This window comes from Rhinopithecus roxellana, chromosome 18 (genome assembly GCF_007565055.1).
Source record: "Rhinopithecus roxellana isolate Shanxi Qingling chromosome 18, ASM756505v1, whole genome shotgun sequence".
Lineage (NCBI taxonomy): Eukaryota > Metazoa > Chordata > Mammalia > Primates > Cercopithecidae > Rhinopithecus > Rhinopithecus roxellana.
The window spans coordinates 54,762,014-54,784,412 of record NC_044566.1 but is presented as its reverse complement, the minus strand read 5'-3'; the positions used below and the strand labels follow the sequence as shown (position 1 = coordinate 54,784,412).

At 35.7% G+C, this 22,399-nt stretch overlaps 1 protein-coding gene across 7 annotated transcripts in view; it reads right to left on the bottom strand.

Moving 5' to 3' along the window:
- Nucleotides 1-22,399, bottom strand: part of TRPC4 (transient receptor potential cation channel subfamily C member 4) — a 228,775-nt gene that overhangs the window by 93,439 nt on the left and 112,937 nt on the right. For 6 of the 7 annotated variants that reach the window (XM_010383057.2, XM_010383061.2, XM_010383063.2 and 3 more), the window contains exon 3: nt 21,047-21,565. The exons of the other annotated variant lie outside the window; for it this stretch is intronic. In XM_010383057.2, coding sequence (XP_010381359.1) covers nt 21,047-21,565 — 519 coding nt within the window. The remainder of the gene's footprint in view (nt 1-21,046; nt 21,566-22,399) is intronic. 7 annotated transcript variants of the gene reach the window in all.

The window sequence follows — 22,399 nt, the reverse complement described above, 5'->3', positions numbered from 1 at the left end:
CCAGTATGGTGAAACCCCGTCTCTACTAAAAGTATAAAAATTCGCCAGGCATGGTGGCGGGCACCTGTAGTCCCAGCTACTCAAGAGGCTGAGGCAGGAGAATCACTTGAACTCAGGAGGTGGAGATTGCAGTGAGCTGAGATCGCGTTACTGCACTTCAGCCTGGGTGACAGAGTGAGACTCCATCTCAGAAAAAAAAAAAAAGTTAGCATTATTATTACTTTGTTTTATAACTCCACATTTTGTTTTCTACATAATTTAAGAGACAAATGCATTTAAAAATCATTTGATTATATTTCATATCTAATGTATAAAGATATAATTTTGTGACATCAACCACTGAAAAGTGTGGAGATGGAGCTAAAAAGAAACTGTATTTTTGCATGTTATTGAAGTTAAGATGGTATGAATTTAAATTAGAAAGTTATATCATTAGAACATTAAATGTAATCCCCATGGTAACCACAAAGAAAATAGCTATGGAATATACACAAAAGAAAATGAGAAGGTAATTACAAAAAAACCCAGCTATACATAAAAACACAGTAATACAGGAAATAAACAAAAACAAATGGTAAAATGACAGAAGTAAGTATCCTTTATCAGCAATAACTTTAAATGTAAATGGATGAAACTCTCCAACTCAAAAGACAGGAATTGGAGGAATGAATAAGACATGATTCAACTATATGCTTTCTACAAGAGACTCACCTTAAATTCAAATACACAAATAGTTTGAAAGTGAAAGAATAAAAAAGGCAATTAAATGAAAATAGTAACCAAAGGGAGAAAAAGTGGCAATACTAATATCAGACAAAATTGACTTTAAATAAAAAAGTGACAAAAAGAACATTATATATTAATAAAAGGTTTATTACAAGAAGATATAATTATTATAAACATTGACATGCCTGATGATAGTTCATGAAAATACATCAATTTTGACAGACTTCCAGGTAGAAGTAAAAAATTCTACAATAATAGAGACTTCAATACCCACTCTCAAGAACAGACAGAATAATCTTCCTTTAAGGAATGAAATAGAGGACCTGAGGAACACAATAAGCCAATTAGATCTAACAGACACATACAGAACACTCTACTCAACAATAACGGAATACACAATTTTCCTCAAGTGATCATGTGACATTATCAGGACAGACTATGTGTTAGGTCACAAATTAATTCTTAATAAATTTAAAAATATCAATATCATACAAAGTATCTTTTCTGAACACAAGAGGATGAAGTCGGAAGTCAATATGAAAAGCAAAACGGAAAAGAAATCACAAATTTGTGAAAATTGAACAACAACCAACGGATCAAAGAAGAAAGACAAGAAAAATTAGAAAATAAACATCAATGAAAATAAAAATACAACACACCAAAATTAATGAGACACAGAGATAGTAGTGCTAAGGAGGAAATTTATAGCTATAAATACATCAAAGAACAGAAAGATCTCAAGTTGAAAGTTTATTTTTACAACTTAGTAAATTGGAAAAGGCAAGCATAAAGCTAACAGAAGAAAGAAAATAATAAAGATGAAAGCAGAGATAAACAAAATAAAGAATAGAAAACAGACAGTCAATGAGACCAAAAAGCTGGTCCTTCAAAGAGATCAATAAAATTGACAAACCTTCAGTGAGACTGACTAAAATAGAGAAGACTCAATTTACTAAAATCAGAAATGAAAACACCACTACTTATTCTAAAGAAAGAAAAAGGATTATAAGAGAAGAATATGAACAGTCACATGCCACCAAATTGGATAACAAATAAAATGAGCAAATTTTTGGAAACACAAAACGTACCAAGACTATCATTACCAAACGGGATTTATTACTGGAATGCACTGATTTTTCAACATATAAAATCAATCAATGTAATACACTACATTAACTGAATGAATTTAAAAAATCATATTATTTTCTCAATTGATTAAGGAAAATTATTTAACAAAATTCTATACCCTTTCATGATTTAAAAAAAAAACACACACACTCAACAAATTAGGCATAGAAGGAAATTATTGCAACACAGTAAACCCACATATGAAAGATCAACACTGGATATCATACTCAATGGTGAAAGACTAAAAGCTTTTTCTCCAAGATCAGGAACAAAGCGAGGATGCCTGCTGTCACTGCTTCTATTCAACATAGCACCAGAATTTCTAGCCAGAGCGGTTACTTGAAAAAGAAAATAAAACTGTCAACGCTGGGAAGAAAAAAGTAAAATTATCTGTTTACATATGATGTAATCTTATATGCAGAAAACCCTAAAGATTCAACAAAAGAATAGTTAGAATTAAACAAAATCAGCAAGGTAGCAGAGTACAAATCAACTCATGAAAATAAGTTACATTTCTATACATAATCAATGAGTAATTTTAAAAGAAAATTAAGAAAATTCAATTTATAAAAAAATCAAAAAGTATAAAATATGTAGAAATTACCATAACCACGGATGTAAAAACTTATACAATGAAAACTATGAAACATTGGTGGAGGAAATTAAAGAGGACATACATAAATTGAAAGTTGTCCCACATTCATGGATTGGAAGACTTAATAGTATTAAGAGCTCAACACTACCCAAAGCAATTTATAGACTCAACACAATCCCTATACAAAGCCCAGTGATAATTTTTGTAGAAATAGAAAATCTATCCTAAAATTCATATGGAATCTCAAGGGACCCTGAGAATCAAAATAATCTTCTATTATTATTATTATTATTATTATTTTATTATACTTTAAGTTCTAGGGTACATGTGCATAACGTGCAGGTTTGTTACATATGTATACTTGTGCCATGTTGGTGTGCTGCACCCATCAACTCGTCATTTACATCAGGTATAACTCCCAATGCAATCCCTCCCCCTCCCCCCTCCCCACGATAGGCCCCGGTGTGTGATGTTCCCCTTCCCGAGTCCAAGTGATCTCATTGTTCAGTTCCCACCTATGAGTGAGAACATGCGGTGTTTGGTTTTCTGTTATTGTGATAGTTTGCTAAGAATGATGGTTTCCAGCTGCATCCATGTCCCTACAAAGGACACAAACTCATCCTTTTTTATGGCTGCATAATATTCCATGGTGTGTATGTGCCACATTTTCTTAATCCAGTCTGAAATGGGGAAAGAATTCCCTATTTAATAAATGGTGCTGGGAAAATTGGCTAGCCATAAGTAGAAAGCTGAAACTGGATCCTTTTCTTACTCCTTATACGAAAATTAATTCAAGATGGATTAGAGACTTAAATGTTAGACCTAATACCATAAAAACCCTAGAAGAAAACCTAGGTAGTACCATTCAGGACATAGGCATGGGCAAGGACTTCATGTCTAAAACACCAAAAGCAACGGCAGCAAAAGCCAAAATTGACAAATGGGATCTAATTAAACTAAAGAGCTGCTGCACAGCAGAAGAAACTACCATCAGAGTGAACAAAATAATCTTGATAAAGAAGAACAAAGCTTGAGGTCTCATACTTCCTGATTTCAAAACTTACTGCTAAGCTACTATAATGAAAACATTGGCACTGGCAAAAGAAAAAAAAAAAAAAACACAGACATAATCACCGGTGAAATAGTCAAGAGCCTAGAAATGAGCCCTCACATATATGATCAAATTGTTTCTGATAATGGTGCCAAGACCATTCAATAGGGGAAAAGAAAGTTTTTCAACAAATGATGCTGGGAAAACTGAATATACACATAAAAAAGAATGAAGTTGGACCCTTGCCATACCAAAAATTAACTCAAAATGAATCAAAGTCCTAAACATAGACCTAAAACTCTCCAACTCTTAGAAAATTAAATAGAACAAAAACTTCATGACATTGGACTTGGCAATAATTTTTAGATGTAACACAAAAGGCACAGGTGAAAAAAGAAAATGGGCAAAGAACCTGTGTAGACATTTTTCCAAAGAAGATATACCAACAGCCAATAAGCACTTGCAAAGAGGCTCGACATCATTGATCATGAGGGAAATGCATATCAAAACTACAATGAGATGCAACCTCACACCCATTAGGATGGCCGCTATTTACAAAAACAGATGACAACAATTGTGGGTGAGGATGTGGAGAAATGGGAACGCTCACGCAGTGTTGGTGGGAAAGTAAAATGGTAAAGTCACTGTGAAAAACACTTGTGGAGGGTTCTCAAAAATTAAAAAAATACAATTACTGTATGATTCAGAAGTTCCACTTCTGGAGGTATGCCCAAAAGAATTGAAAGTAGAGTGCTGAGTATTTGTATTTTCATTTCTATAGTAGTGTTATCACCACAGCTAAAATGTGGAAGTAACCAACCCAAGTATCCTTCAGTGGATGATTGGATAGGCAAATGTGGTATATACATACAATGGAATATTGTTTAGCCTTAAAAAGGAAGGAAAAAATCTGGCATTTGTCACGACATAGATGAACTTTGAGGACATTAGGTTAAGTGAAATAAGCTAATCAGATAAAGTCAAATATATAATTCCATTTATATGCGGTAATTAGTCAAAATTATAAAGGCAGAAACTAGAATGGTGGATGCCAGAGACTGAATATCTATACTGATTAAACACTAACTCCTCATTTCCCCTTCCCTCCAGCTTTGCAAGATGAAAACAGTTGTAGAGTGGATCGTAATGATGGTTGCACAATATGAGTGCAATTAATGTCACTTGGCTATATACACAAAATGGCTAAGATAGTAAATTTTGTATTTTGTGTATCTCACCACAGTACAAAAATTAAAAACAGAACAAAACAAAGCACAGTAGTCAGAGGTTGGCCACTCAGAAAGACTACGACAGAGAAAGACAGCTGGCTAATCCTCTGTGACTATTCAGGTTTCCAGTGAAAACATTAAAGTGAGAAAGTTCTTGTGTTTTGAAAATGCAATGGATCTCTTAAAATGTAGCAGATTAGGCCTATTTTTAAAAACACATTAGTATATTTTTACCTCGGGAGGTAGGTTCAGGGACGGGGAGCTTGTTTGTTATTATGCTTTATTATTTACACACACACACACACACACACACACACATATACATATCTCACATATTTTCTTTTATATGTAAGTATCAAATAATAATACTTTTTCAAGAGCTTGAAAAAACCTGCAGTTATGTTTTGTTTATAATTAAATTATTCAGTAAATGTTAGCAGCGCTTCCCTCATGAATTCCTATGTTGATAATTTCCAAAAAAATTAAATGTTTGGTTAAATTAACTGGCTTTTCTGTAAGTTTCCAATAAACTCCAGAGAAGTAGTTCTTCATTGTTTATATTAATTATGCTTTAATTTTCAAGAGTCTAAACATTTCCTTTTATATTATCAAAGCTCTTTGTACACACACATACACACGCAAACACACACACACAGATTCATTTTAAATACTCACAAATAGCTTCTTAGGCAACCTTGATCTCTCTGAAACTTAAGAAAGTAAAACAAATTATCCAAGATATTATCCAAAATATTCAGGCATTAAATATTATGCATTGTATTTCTAAATGAATTCCCATATTTTTACTCAGAGAATTTTTATTTTGATTTTCCCACACTTCAGCCTGGAGTAGTTTTCAGTTTGCCCAGTCCAAAATTGATCAGAATAAGTACCTAAATAATGGCAGCTGCTTTGACACTAGCAAGTAGAGGCAAATAGTGAGGGACAAGACTTTAAAACTATAAAAAGATAGATTTCTGCCATAATTTTCATACAGGCCAAAAAAGCTATTAATATGAGTGTTTAAAAATCCTAAACTTACAACTAGATGTCAAAGTATAATAACTGGGGTCTATTCTGAAGCTCTGAGTTATTAAGAAAAAAACTACATATATTATATTTTGTGTAAAAATGAGAAGATACACAATGTGTTAGATTTTTAGCCAAATGATTTTCATCAGAATTTATTACATTATAAGCAAGACAATGTTGGCACTTACAATTTAGCTATTCGAAATAATCTATTACTAGCACCAATTTTACCCCTAATATCCCTGGTTAACAGACTTTCTTACATATCCATTCATTGTCTTTTCTGAAAATGGTTGGTCAAGATTCTAAAACACTCAGTTCACACAGTCAGCACACAGAAACATCAAAAACTAATGCTGCTTATACATCCTGATATATTAATCATTTTTTCTTAACACAAGAAGCTGAGAAAATTAAAACTTCCTCTAGAGTTTAAGCGCTAGACAGAGACATGTTGGCAATAGTCAATGAAGAAATGGTAAAACATAAGTAAAACCAAAATGATAGAAGGTGAGAAACACATAGAAAAAATTAAAATGCTTCAATACAACAGTATCTGTTATATTTTAAGAGCTATTACAGCTTCCTAGGCATCTGAACTTTAATCACACAATCAATGCTACGTGAATAATATTTTTGGCAATATTTGTTTGACCAGATAAATGTCAAACTGTATAAGAGATAAAAATGAAATGCAGTCAATCAGTATTAAAATTGTTTTGTCAAATTTTACATCCAATATGCCTTTCATTAAAATAGTTAAAAAGCAAACAAAATCATTATATTTTGCATATGTTTGCCTAAATATTATTTAAGTAGTATGTCCCTTTCCCCACCTCCAAAGGAGCAATCTACTATTTCTTTTTTCTTTCCCCTTATAGTATTTACCTTCATTGTATGCATAGAAGGCAGTCAACAAAAGTTATATGCAAAGCTTTACTATTTTTTCCCCACCAATGGTCAAGTTATTCCTCAACATAAAATCTATTAGAATAACTGCCATCAAGCTGTTATACAAATGGGTTGTTTGGCTTGAAGAAAAAAAAATGTAGCATTAATTCCACAAACATGTATTGAGCTCATACCTAATGTGCCAGTGTCACTGTAGTTGCTGAAAATAGCAAAATAAAGATTTCAGTTCTTGGATTCAAGGAACTCAGAGCCTCATGAATGGGAGAGACCTAAAACAATTAATTATAATATAATGTGGTAAACGTACATGCTCTATATACAGAAGAGGGAAAACTAGTCTAACCTGAGAAATGAGGGGGAATTTATTAAGACCCAGTTTTAACATCATGAAGAAAGAGTAGGATCTAGCTAGAGGTAATTGTTTTATTTCAAACCAATGAAACAATGAGATAATGAGTTGGGAAAAGTTGACAGCATTCTTGTTAAGAACTAAAACAAGACAAGGATGCCACTTTTACCCCTCCTATTCAACAGGGTACTGGAAGTCCTAGCAAGAGCAATTAGGCAAGAGAAAAAAATAAAAAGTATCCAAATTGGAAAATAAGTAAAATTAACCCTGTTCATCGACGACATGTCTTACAGCTAGAAAACCACAAAGGCTTCACCAAAAAACTCTTAGATTTGAATAAATGAATTCAACAAAATTTCAGTATATACAAAGTCAATGTGCAAAAATCAGTAGCACTTCTATACACCAATAACAGTCTAGCTGTGAACAAAATCAAGAAGGCAATTTCATTTACAAAAGGTACAAAAAAAAACCACAAAAACCTAAGAATATATTTAACCATGGAGGTGAAAGATCTTTACAAGGAAAACTACAAAACATTGACGAAATAGTAGATGGCATAAACAAATGGAAAAACATGCCATGCTCACAGATCAAAATTAATATAATTAAAAATGATCTTACTGCCTGAAGCAACTACAGATTCAACCACCAATGTCATTTTTCACAAAATTAGAAAAAGCAATTGTAAAATTCATAGGAAACCAAAAATAAAACAGAACAAAATGCCCAAATAGTCAAAGCAATCCTGTAATCCCAACCTTTTGGGATGCCAAGTTGAGTGTATTGCTCGAGCTCAGGAGTTTGAGACCAGCCTGGGCAACATGGCAAAACTTTGTCTTTACAAAAGATACAAAAATTAGCCCCATGTGGTTGCATGTATCTGTGGTTCCAGCTACTTGGGAGGCTGAGGTGGGAAGATCACTTGAGCCCAGGAGACAGAGGTTGTTATGAACCAAGACTGTACCAATGCACTCCAGCTTGCACGACAGAGTGAGACCCGGTCCCAAAAAACAGTGAGCCTAAGAATAAAGTCAGTTCTGTTGCATTCTATGGGTCATGCAGGTAGTCAAGGCAAGCTCTGATTCAAGAGAAGGGAAATCAGCCAGCACCTCTCAATTTGCATTTATCTCTCTTCTACCCCATCAGGCTTTTGGAGATGATGGATATAAAATAATCAAGGATGACTCTCAGATATCTAACATAAGTAACTGGGAGTGCTTTCTACTTTAACAGAGATGATAGAAGGACGAGACTTAAAGAGAAAGACAATGAGTTCTTCTTTGAAGAATAGGAGTTTCCAAAAATAATGAAGATAATATTGATCTATGTATTTAATCATGATAAAATATCACAGCATTTTATAAAAACCAGGTTCCTTGGCATTGCTGATCCTAGGTCTTTATGACCTAGTCTTGCTGTTTTTTCCTAATTTCACCTTCTGTCCACCCTGATTTATGATCATTTATTTTGGACTTAGTATATTCGAAGCACTGTTTCAGGGATTGAAATTGCACTAATAATCAAATCAGAAAAGATAACACTTAGATACAGGTGGAGGAGGATAGATAATAAACACACAAATAAAATTATTTTGGATTTTGATAAAGGTTGCAAAGATAATAAAATTGTGATATAAAAGGGAATAATGGGTGGGAGAAAAGGATACCAATGGGATGGAATGTTCTGGAAGTCTTCACTGAGAAGGTGATAATATGAGCTGACACCAACAGAGGAGCCAGCCACACTTGCCCAATAGAGAGAAAGTGAGGGTAGAGGCCACGGGTTTGGAATGAGGACGGAAAGGTCACTGAATGTGCCTCCATGTTTCATGCTCTTCTTTGCCTCCATGAATCTGCACAGAGTATTTCTTCCCCATATGCCTTTTTCTAACTTCTTTGCCTGAATAAATCCTATTTTCCCACTGAAACTCAATTAAGGTGTTTTATTTTTAGGAAAGTCTCCCATAAAATCTCAAGGTTAGAAATATTTTCCTGGGCTTCAATAAGGTGACTCTTGGAAATCTCATTTTATTATCTAAGCAAGAGCAAAATTCCAGGTTTTAGGAAACTTCTGAAAGAAATTTGAACTTGGCCTGGGGCTTGCTGTCTTCTCATTTTGCCATTCTTAGTCTTTGGCACCGAAAATACACCTTTTGTGGAATTGCATTTAGAGACAGAAGATCTCTGTGGTGGGAGCTCCAATCCCCTCTGTTAGCCTCCTCACGTGCTCTCTGTCTTAGCTACCAGCAAGATTTCCAGCTTCACCCCAATGGTCAAAGAGAAGGACCATGTGTTTGAGATGGTGGATATGCTAATTAGCCTGAGCTGATCACTACACATTCTATGTATCAAAACATCACTATGTACCCCAGGAATAAGTACAATTATTAATTGGCAATTAATAAGATAAAAAGAGGAGAATAAAGAAAAGGGTAAAAAGAGGTTTCAGGGCTTCATGTCTCACAGCTACCTGGGAAAATCACTGTTCATCGATAAGGGCATGGAGAAAAATAACAACAACGTCCATCATTTAACACTGTATCAGGGTTGTGAAGAATTTTTTTTTTTCAGCAGGCTTTTACAAACAAGAAGGGAGCTAGCAAGGAACCATGTCGGATGGGCTTAGTTTGCTCCTTCTGTGCATGCAGAGGGCATGCCACTCCATGTTCCCTAACACTCCGAAGGAGAAAGGGAATAGGGTGTGAAACAACAACCATAGAGCTATGTGATTGCTTTCCCTGTTCTATACCACCTAGAAGCCATCTGGAAACACACAGCTTCAGAATCACAAATCACCAAATTATAGCACAGGCATTATCAATCCTAGAGAGTTTTACTGTATGTCTTTGTTTCTAAAAATTCAAACAAAAGAATTAACCTCTATTTAGAAAAATTATGACTATGCCTAACAGGATAAAAGATTAATGACGGTGAGGAATAAGTAAAAATGTTTCCTCTCATATGAGTAATTTATGAGAACTCAAGCAGAAGTTTATATCTCAAAATCAACAAAAGTTTCTTGAGAACTATAACGTTTCAGTTTCATAAACTTCCGTAAGACAGAAAGCCAATCTATTGGCTTTCCGTATTTTTCCAGGAAATATGTTGAATGGAATAAGCTGTTAAGCCCGTAACTCTAAAAGCTGGCAATTCTTGTGCTTTGTGATGAATGACAGAGAAAATATGGGTCACTAAATAATGACCTAAGAGAAAATAACCCTGAAGTATAAATGTGAACATTTTTACAACAGAAACAAGAGAAAGCCTTCTCTGTCACTGACAAACTACATGATTGTATCTGAATAATGGAAACCTAATGATCTTATTGCTAGCACTTTCTTTCTTGTCAATCATCATAGTCAGAAGTACCAGTTTTATGCTGAAAAGCAATTCATTTGAGGGCCAAGGGAAGGTATCCAATACACAATGCAGTTTATCAAAGATATTATCACTAGCTTAATGTTTTTGATTCTTGTTTTTGCTCAATGAAAGCTGTATCAGGAAGAGCTGCTTATGTACATTTTCTCAGGTGAATAGAAGAGTACACTTCCTTGAGCATACATTTTTAAATATTTGTTTAAAGTAGTATCAAATAAAAGTTTTTATATCTAATTTAAAACTAAAATTTGCTGTTTTATGTTTTATAAGACACACTTGTCACTTCTTAAACAGTGCTGTTTGAGAGGACAAATTTATACAATGTTTTGGACACACACAATTTCAAATTTAACTGTGAGAAGAAAACACTTTCAGATAGGAATTAGAAGACAGTGGTTACATGTAACTTAATTAGCTGTAAAGAAACTCATGCGGATTGAATTCCAAGCTCTAAAAACCTAGTGTTAAATTAAATGCCTAATGACTTGTCATAGTTTCATGACCCAGTCTGAAAAGTACTGAATAGGCATTTGCTTCTGCCATTACAGAGTGGCAGGCACTGAGAGGTTTGGTCCCTAGCAGGGGGCGGGGGTAAAGCATTAGGGATTCTGTGATCCATGTTGCCTCTGCCTAGCAACAGCAGGTGTGTGCACAACCATGGAGAAAAGAAAGGCAGAGGTTCAGCAATCAGTCATTGAGCATGCTCTACAGAACAGCAGGAGAGAAAACTAAGCTACAGGAATTCTGCATTATATTTTTCTTCTACAGATTTCACAATTCACATCGCTCAGTGTAATCTCACGTATGAAAATCCTTTCTATGAGTATAGCTAAGATTCTGAGGTGTAGCAGTCAGGTTCAAAGGGCATACATAATGAATGCCTACAATATATTTTAAAATGTCATTCAGATGGGCAAGTTAATATCAAGTATGTACTACACAATGTAAGTTGCTTTGAAAGCCTATAATGGGAAGAGTTATTAAAGGCTGGGATGAAGTATATATTATACTTTTTTGGTGACAATATACATCTTAATATAAATAGTTTGGAGTACTTACTATACCAATAGACTTAAGAAAAACAAACTTTTTTCCTTTCTTTTTTCTTTTTTTGGAGACAGGGTCTCACTCTGTCACCCAGGCTTAAGTGCAGTGGTGCAATCATGGCTCACTGAAGCCCCAACCTCCTGAGCTCAAGTGATCCTCCCATCTCAGGCTCCCAAGTAGCTGGGAGTACAGACACACACCACCATGCCTGGCTAATTTTTTTATTTTTATTTTTTTGCAGAGACAAGGTTGCACCATGTTGCCCAGGCTGGTCTCAAACTCCTGAGCTCAAGCAATCCGCCTGCCTTGGCTTCCCAAAGTGCTGGGCTTACAGATGTAAGCCAGCGTGTCCAGCCGAAACTTCTTTTTGATATTCAAAATAGTAATGTAACCCACAAGAAACAGTTGAATGTTTATAACAAGTATTAAAATGTTAAATGATGAAGCTAACACTTTCTTACAATTTCTGCTGCATAGTATATAGTGGAATCATGTATTTTTCTGCATATGCTTAGCCTTTCATATTGGGGGCCCAGGAACAGACAAAAAATAGTAGTAGTAGTAATAATAATAATAACAGAAAACAATAGATAGCCACTCTTTCATGAGCAAATATGCAAGGAAATATGCTAAGCTTTGTACTTGCATTATCACATTTCATCTTCACAAGGCAACCTATTTTAGGGAAGAGAAAATAGAAACGCAAAGGATAAGTTGTCCAACACTACATCCTTGGTTACGAACAGAAAAGAGCATTATATCCAATTCATAGACCTTATTTATTTATTTATTTATTTATTTATTTATTTATTTATTCTATTTTATTTATTTGGTGGGTCTCATTCTGTCACCCAGGCTGGAGTGCACTGCTACAATCTTGGCTCACTGCAGCCTCAACCTGCCTGGCTGCAGGTGATCCTCCCACCTCAGCTTCACAAGTAGCTGGGACTACAGGCACATGCCACCATGCCCAGCTAAATTGTTTTTTCTTTGTAGAGACGGAATTTTGCTTTGTTGCCCGAGCTGGTCTCCAACTGCTAGGCTCAAGTGATCTGCCTTGCCTCGGCCTCCCAAAGTGTTGTGATTTCAAGAATGAGCCACCATAACCAACCTGTTCTTTCACTTTTAATATAATATTTTATTTCAACCACAGAGAGATGAGTTACTTGATACCATTAAAACATTTTCCCCACAGTTCTTATACCTTTAGATGATCAGAAACTTACATGGAAGAAGATCTGTCTATTGTGTATGTACTAGGAATGGAAAGGTTTCCTTTCTCTGTGCCCTAGGCTACTTATCCCAGGACAGGGAAAATGTTAATGTATGAGCCCTTTCCTTCTATGTGCCGATTAACAGCCATCAATAATTCCCTGCCTGGTTGTCTTTCCATTCCCCAGGTCTACTCCTCCATTTTAAATAGGATATTGATTTCCCACCAGACTCTTTCGTTTTGAAGATAGGGAAAATAAAGAAATGAAAGCTCTGAGAGTCCTGAGAGATGAGCAGGATATACAGTAGGTAGAGAGGATGGCTTCTGGTTCTGCGAAGCCATAATACAGTAAGGAAATGGCAGGGTGGACAGTGAGGAGAGGAGAAAGATGGGAAAAATTTGAAATAAGTTTCATGGGATGTCATGAATGCAAGGACTTATTGAAGGCAAATTTCTGCATGCAAAGTGCTATGTTTAAAAACTGTCCGGGCAAGTTTGATAATCAGACACATTTGGGAGCCATTGTCTTCTCTACCTGAGAGAGTCAAGGAAATCGACAGAAGCTTGAAGTCACAGGAAAAACCTTAATCGACAATTTTAAGTGGTGCTCAACCTTGATTGCACATTAGAATTATCTGGAGAGTTTGAAACTTAAAAAGTTTCAAAGATGCGGTGAACATCCCAGATGTTCTGATTTAACTAGTTTGAAAGTGGGATATATGCAGCAATGTAGTGTTTACAAACTTCCCAGGTGATGCTAATATGATCCAGATGAAACCCATTGCAATAGATGAACAAAGAAATAGGGCCGACCTCAAGAGATGCCTGATATAAAGGCCTAGAAGGGGAAATACTGCAACAATGTTATTAATGTTCCCACTTGGCTGAAATACAGACTCTAAGTAGTGATGGTGGGCATTAAGAAAGGTAAAACTGAAAAATTTACGCAGAATCTACATAAGACGGCTGTGGCAGTTAGACTTTATGTGATAGACACTACAATGCTTAACACAGAACTCTTATGATCAGATTTACAGTGACCCAAACTGAGGGTTTCCCTGGGCTTGGGATTTTCAGTTGTATAACTGGCAAAGTTTTTCCTAGATCTGCCTTTCCAAAAAATAAAATAAAACAAAAAACCTTTAGTAGTGTTGTGAGTAATGTTTTGGAGGAGGTTAGTATTAGAGGCAAAATGTTCAACTGGAGAAGCAAAATGTGAAAACAAATAATAAAAGGAAAAATCAACATTTCTAATAAAGGAATGTTTCTACCATACAAAAGGGAAAACAATAACTAATTTTAACCGGGGTATAATTTAAGGGAAGGTTTTTCAGAGAAAGTGGTATTTGAGGGGACATTGGAGGACATGCATCTTTTCAAAGCAGTTTAAACATAGAAGAAGCATAAGGGAAAAGGACATGGTAATTGAATCTCATTCAGATAACCCAGTGTGTTAAATAAGAAAACCAAACTAAGGAAAAGGCTTTACCAACTTTACTTACATAAATGACTCAGCTATGAAGGGAAACACCATAAGGACTATGATGTTCTCTCTCATGTTTCTCCCAGTAGTCTCTTTGCTCTCCTTCTCTAAGAGTTATTTGATGTCCATGAGAAAAAGTCTCCATAGCATGACTTTTTTTTTTTTTTTTTTTTTTTTGAGATGGAGTCTCGCTCTGTTGCTTAGTCTGGAGTGCAGTGGCATGATCTCGGCTCACTGCAACCTCTGCCTCCTGGGTTCAAGCAATTTTCCTGTCTCAGCCTCCCGAGTAACTGGGATTAAAGGCACCCACCACCATGCCCAGCTAATTTTTGTATTTTTAGTAGAGACGGGGTTTCACTTTGTTGGCCAAGTTGCTCTCAAACTCCTGACCTCATGATCCGCCTGCCTTGGCCTCCCAAAGTGCTGGGATTACAGGTGTGAGCCACTGCACCTGACCAGCATGAGATTTTCAAACTTATTTTTAAAAAATGTTCATAGCATGAGATATTTTCCCCAAATTATATATACTCTGGTATGTCAGCTACAGGCATAACAAAATATGAAAGGTATGTTTTACACATCTCAGGTTAAACAAGAGTAAAAAAGGAGAAAAACAAAAGACTAAGACAGTCAGTGGTTAAATGGTCAGCTATGCTGTCAAATTTGTAGCAAGTGCAAAGGTCTAGCATGGCTGCTGACCAGACATCAAAATCCACTGGATCTAGGAGGAGAGAATCATTGTTTCCCAACACCAACCCAACGTCCTTATGAGATAGCAAGGATGCAACATTATCATTAACTTAGCTGTGTGACTTTTTTAAAGATGGGTAGGGTACAACCTTGAAGGTTAGTAATTTCAAATCAAAAACTATGTAGAGAGAGATGTTACTGTCCCTCAACTACTAACAGAAGCACAAAATGACATCTTGCTATAGATCTCAGATATGTAGATATCAGGTAGAAAAAGAACAGGAGTGGTATTTTTAATTTGTTTGTTGGTTGATTTTTTTGTTTGTTTGTTTGTTTTTGTTTTGAGACGGAGTCTCGCTCTGTCGCCCAAACTGGAGTGCAGTGGCCGGATCTCAGCTCACTGCAAGCTCCGCCTTTCGGGTTCACACCATTCTCCTGCCCCAGCCTCCCGAGTAGCTGGGACTACAGGCGCCGGCCACCTCACCCGGCTAGTTTTTTGTATTTTTTAGTAGAGACGGGGTTTCACCGTGTTAGCCAGGATGGTCTCGATCTCCTGACCTTGTGATCCACCCGTCTCGGCCTCCCAAAGTGCTGGGATTACAGGCTTGAGCCACCACGCCCGGCCTCTTGGTTGATTTTTAATATGAAGTTCATATTGTAAGATTGGATTTAGATGATTATTTATTGCCTTTTCAAATAAAATTTGAATTAAAAACCTGTTGGCTTGATAAACTTATCAAAAAAGAGTTTATAAAATAAAGGCCATGATATACAGACAAGTATGGTTCTAGGCAGTTTTAAGAAAACACAATCTGCAGTGTCTGCTCTATTTGTTATTTAACTGGGTTAGCACTCTTGCGATGCACCCCAACTCTCACCCAAGGTGTCCCTTGGTTGTATTAAGACTACACCCTACGTGTTTCCTGTGTCCCTAGATTCTCCCCCACCTCCCCTGTCTCCTTTCTGACAGCAGTCTTGTTTCTCACTTCCATATCAAGGGGTTTGAAATAAATCAAGAAACAGAACCAAGAATCTTGAGATTAAGAGAGCTTTAAAGAGCTGTCTGGAACATTTCAAATCAATTTAGTTTACCTTGCCATGGATAGTGTCTGATTGACATGAATCTCTTCATATTTTCTCCATTCCCCCAACAATGGATAAACAGAAGGTTAGGAGGTCATGAGCAGAGGGCTGTTCAAATGTTGATCTTTCTCCTTCTTCAACAATCCCATTAATGTATGGGACAAAACCCAGATTAGTTCCAAAGTTTAAGCTAATGTTGCAAAGCTGCTGAAACACCTTCATGAAAGGGAAAGACAATATATATATATGTATATGTGTATATATATGTCTGTATATGTGTATATATGTATATGTATATGTGTTTATATACACACACATATATACACACATATATACACATACATACATATATATCTCTTATACTATTTACTGTGCAGAGATTACTTTTCACTTAAATTTCAAAAGCTATAGAGAGTTTGAATTGTAATGTTTTTAGACAGAATAATGTATTTTCTTGCTTTTTATTGTTATTCAACATCTAGGCTACTCTGTCTCTTAATTAGTTACTTCACAATATTGTGAATCGTGTACTTAAAACTAGGGAAGGTCTTTGCTGTAGAAAATAGTTAAGAAGTGTGTTAAGCTTCCCATTCACCTTTAGTAATCTTATAAATATTAGGCAAGAGGAATGACTACATGAAAGTAATTTTAACTGCCACAGACTCTGCATCGCAAAAATCATGCCAGAAACCAAAGGACAAGTTCTTAGTCTAAGACATGTCCTCAGTCATACCTCGCCTTTATGTTACACTCAGAGGAAGAATCAGTTTTAAGGGTATGACTACGTGCTTTTGGTTTCCACCTTCCTTTGATATTATTGATTTAGATGATTGACATTGGGATGGGAGTGCTTGGTCAAGGGAGCAACCTTAAACCTTAAACCTGTCCCATTGCAGAATGGTACTTGAAAGATTTTTGTTTGACACAGAAACATAAAAGTGGAGTAAGAAAGAAAGGAAAAGCAGGCTTCACACTCTTTGAAGAAATCAAGTCCTTCATCACAACGTGAAAACAAAGAAAACTTCACGTTGAAATGCAAAGCTTTCATTACAGGGGAGCTGAGTCATAAAATAAATTCATGTGCTCAACGAAACTAGGCTAGTAGCTTCAGTTTTCTCAGGTTGACCCAGTGTTCGGCAGGATGATGTCTGGGTGGAGGCAATACGGTGTGATGGTTAGAGCAAAGTTTTTGTAGTTAAGATCTGGATTTGCAATCTGGCCCCAATATATAACAGAGTAACACATTATATAACCCTCTGTGACTCTGTTTTTTTCATGAAAAAACCAACAACAAATAGTTCATACTTCAGAAGTGTATTTGGAGGTTTAATATAATAAACCATGTAAACAACTTAACCCAGTTGCTAAAATACATTCATTTGAATTGATACAACATGTTTGTTCTACTAATATACGATCAATACAATTACAGCATCATTAGCCTAGAATTAATAGAAATAATTCTTCTTTCTATGATGCTGCTGCTTAGAAAGAATATATAAAATGAAAATGTAAAAATATCTATGGCATATAATTAACACAGAGCTTTCCCTTTGGATGAGATTAGAGAAGTACCAGAACAAGTCTGCAATCAAATCCTGGCAACATTAATTGTTTTAATATGTTGATTCATAAGGAAACTGTTATTAGGAGATTAACCTAAACAGTGCAATTTATTCAGGCAGGGAACCATCCAGATCTAAGAGCACCTGTGACTTCATTCAGGTGCATTCATCACCTAGCACCTTCTGTGTGTCAGGGGCTACAGTATGACTGGTGAGTAAGATGGATGTGTTCCTGACACCGCCTAGAGGAGGAGATGGAAAAGTAATAACACAATGCAATATAGGGTGTGTATAACGAGGACATTTATCCAAGAGAATCTACGGAGGGGTTTGCTTCATAGAATGCTTCCAGGGTGAGACAAGACGTGAGATGATCTTTAAAGAGTGTGCAGGACTTAGCTATGTGAATGAAGGTCAATAAGAAAGCATTCCAAATCCTGAGAGATGGACTAAAGACAAACCTCAGACTTGTTTAGACCAAATCAAGGAAAACTTTTGGTAAGAAAGATATGAAGCAAGACATGCTAAAGCAGAGTTTTCTTTAAGGCACATGATCTTACTAGAAAACCCTTAATATTTGAATTTAATGATTTCTGAATAACCTAAGAATACATGCTGTAAAACACAACTTATGATTTTAAAAGATATATATGAAAGATATGAAAGTAAAATCTTATTCCTGAATTTTTTAAATTATGCTATCAGTTATCCAATGTTACTTTGCTTTGGGAAAATCATCAATCTGAGAAAAATATGCTCTTTGATAGTAAATGCAAGATACTCCAGAACAACTGTGTAAGAATTTCATTTTCATTTTTTTCTCCATTGAAATTTCAAAACATTTTGAAAGGAAAAAAAATATCATATAATGTCTTTTAAAATTGTATCTTTTGGGGAGGATTGCTTGAACCCAGGAGTCTGAGATCAGCCTGGGCAACATAGCAAGACACCATATCTACAAGAAAATTATCTTTTAAAAAATAGCACTAATTCTTATTTTTCTGTTACATGCTAGATGTTTTTTGCTATCTTTTATCTTGTGTTATTAGGCCCTATCACCCTTCCATAACTTCATATTAGCAAGAATACAAACATCCTGAGAGAAGTGTTAGAAATTATCAAATGTCTTCCATTGCTTTGCTTCTTACATACTGAAGATGGGATTAGAGTTATGGCTTTTTCATAGGTTTTGACATTGAATGCACTTTTTATATTTATAACATATACAGAAGAACATAAGCAAAGAAAACATGTTCGGAAAGGAAGAACATTTTTAGTGGTTCAGGAACAAAATGAAGAACATACATTCAATGTTTTATTGTCTCTCCTAATAGACTATAAGCTGTATGAGATCAGAGACCTGACACCAGGGAATCCCAAGTGCCCCGTGCGTTGCCTGGAATGTGTTCTGTGAAATATATGTTGAAAGAGTTATTAAGGAAATTAATGCATGACCAAAGTGTATTAAATGCTTTTTAGTTAAAAATATAAATACAAATATGCAAGAAATTCAAATTACAATTTCTATCTCCAACAACTCTTTGACAGGAATTTGGCAGCGCCAGTTAATGCAATATCATTGACAGCATTCTGTTATGAGGATATGGTAAAGGAGTTTATGAATATTTTGTTCCCAGGCTTTCACAAAAGTTATTGTGGCCAAAGACGACACTAAATCAGCTCTGATGGCATGACCAAAATGAGTGCAGGCAAAAAATAAATCTGAGTTCCTTCACTGGCTGCAGAGAGACCTAAAGAGCAACAAGTGAGCAGAGCAGGCTGCTTCTGTGTTTTCTGTTTCATTTCGTGAATTGCACATCTTGGGAACTTTATTCCATTTAACGTTTGTAGGATAATGTTAACACTGAACAGCTATGGCATAAGAGAAAATCTTTGCAATCATCGTGTCGATTCTTTAAACCCCTTCTCCAAAGAAAAATTAAAGCAAAGCATACTACTGTGCTAATATGGATCTTTAAGAAGATTTAGGCCACATCAATATCTCAATATCGTTCAAGTCTAAAGCCTATAATGACTTCTTATCTTCCCATTTACCACTTTGAACATCTTTCATCCATATAGCTTGTCGTTGTGCAGTAAAATTATTCTAGTTCCTTTAAAATGTTAGATCTCTGAGTCTAAAACATAAAAACCTAAGAAAATGAGTTAATACTGCTGACATGGACTCAAAATAGCAAAGGTGATTTTATAGTTAGAGGGAACGGACGCAAAAGAAGCTGTTCACTTCACTATTAAGGAAAAAGTTCATTTCACCTTGTTTCTGCCCCCATAACAACCAGATCAGCTTCACTAATCACATAACTAGAGGAAAAAATTGAGAAAGCAAATTCAGGTATCTTGAGCCTTGAGTATTTAGTGAGTAGCAACAGACAAAGCAGCCAGGGCTTACATGGGATCATCAAGGCCAAATTCAAGAGCAACTGAGTACATTTTACAATTCAGAAGTCTTTTACTTTTTCTCTTTGGTTTTTCATCTTACATAGCATTTCTAAGTATTATTCTGGAATAGAAAATTCCTATCATTTAAGTGTGAACAGAGAACCAATATTTTCTTCAGATAGAAGTAAACAGTCTTTTGAGAACTCACTCGAACACAAAGCAATTATGCTGTATGATTAAGGGTAAGAGGTATGAGATTATGTTATTTAATACAACATTTTTAATTTATGGACATTTTACAATAAATTTATTACTCCCTTACAATGAACTTATTTGGTTTCTTATTCCTGACAAATCAAAAAAGTGAGCAAGACATGAGAAAAGTTTTAGTACTTACATCTGCTATTGTACTAAAGTATTTTATTTTATTAAGAATTTATAATAATGTATTTATTGATATAAATAAAACAATACTATATAATTTACTAAGAGTCTTCACACATCCACGTATTTCACACTTCCTAAAAGCCTATGAGGAAAATGTTGTCTATGTATACAGCTGTCCCCAAGCACCTGTGGGGGACTGGTTCCAGGACCTCATGCAGATACCAAAATCCATGGCTGCTCTAGCCCTGCAGCAGTTGACCCTACAGGACCCATAGATAGGAAAAAATCAGCCTTCCATATCTGAAGGTGCCACATCCTATAAATGTTGCACTTTCCATCCACAGGTGATTGAACCCAAGGATGCAGAACCTGCTGATACAGAGGGCTGATTATATATATATATTAAATCCATTAAGCAGGTGAGAATACTGAAGCTTAAGGAAATCTGTCTGTGACCCTCTAAAGTTACAAGACTTATGAATAACAGAGCCAGAAATCTCAGTCTGGACATACTAAAATTCATTAGCTTTTCCATTATACCATACTCGATGTGTACATTTTAACACAGAGGCCAAAAACATCAATTATTAAACCATTTATTACTACTCTTCAATATGATTCATAATTATTAATCCAGCAGACAATAAATGTCATCCACTTACAGCTGAATAGAAAATGCTCTAAAACTCAAAACTAATTTTGTCAGTAGCAGTTTGCTTCACTGTGTGTGATTAAATTCTATGGCATTTTGATGGATCAAGTCTGGCAACACTCACCTCTTTTTGACGGTACTTAATGGCCAATTTTAGTCTTGCAAGATCATTTCCACTTTGTTCTTCTATGAGACTATTGTCATCTCGGTAATTAAGAATGATTTCCAGTTCTCTGGAACTTCTTGTCTGATCCAGTAGGTCCTTAGCAAATTGTTTGCACTGCCGTGACAGCTCTTCATACTCCGACTTGAATTCATTTTCCACCTTGCTCAGTTCCTGAAGCTCCCAACTTAACTGAAAGGCTGTGAGAAAAGGATCTTCGCTTGACAGTGCAATGAGAGAGGGACTGGCCAAGGCCTTGTAGATGTTGAGTCTGGAGCGGGAGTGACGGAGGCTGTCCACATCTGAACTGGACACGCATTCCACACAGTTACAGCGGACCTCGTGGGGTCGAGGCACTGAGACTCCTTTCTGAACCAAGAGTTTTATTATCTCATAATTGTTTGTATGGGCTGCCAAAATGATTGGTGTAATGTCCGGAGTGAATTCAGAGAACTGCTTATCAAGGAGTATAGGAGGCACCTAAAAAAAAAAAAAAGGCAGAGGTGATGAATATTTATTCACTTGTTCAAGCCCATGAATTTCATATACCATGCTACAGCAATATGGAACGGGGTTCATATGCCTTTGGCCAGTTTTTTGTTTTTGTTTTTGTTTTTGTTTTTTTTTGCAGGAGAGATATGGCCTTTTCCCCTACAAAAGACAAGACAAAATTGGGAAAAAACTTTCCAATATGATACATTATTCTTTTCTTAATCTGAGTTATGACATTTTACAGCATTTTAAAATAGGTGGTTATGGAAACTCTTTACTTGATGAAAGTCTTTCTTTCTTTTAAATAAGCCCAACTTGTTTTCTGGCTGACAACCTTTGCTTTGGTTTCTCAGAGATGTTGACGTCCTAAATAATCAAGAAATACACTCAAAAACAGCTAATGATTTGTTTTAAACCCAAGCTCTTTCTCTGCAGTAGAAGTCCTTTAATTCCTCAATTAGGTCTTGTCTTTTGTTTGTTTTTACTGTGTTTTAGCTTCTGCTTTCCTATCATTCAGCCTAGTGACTAAACATGGCAATAAAAATAAGTGGGCTGGCCTCATGCTTCCTCATTTCATCTGTGCTTTTCGGGCATATTTTCCAGATGACAAGAGGTTCTCCATAGCTAGCATTACTGTTTTATTAGAAATAAGCCAAGCATTGAGTCAAGTCAGCAGTGTGAATTCCACTGAGTCAGGTCACCAATGTGTTTAGGCACGACTTCCTTTGGGTTATGCTCTAGGGATGGTAATGATGAAAATAATAATAGCTGCTATTTAGTAAGCATCTGCTAGGTACATTAACCCTCACCCTTTATTATTCA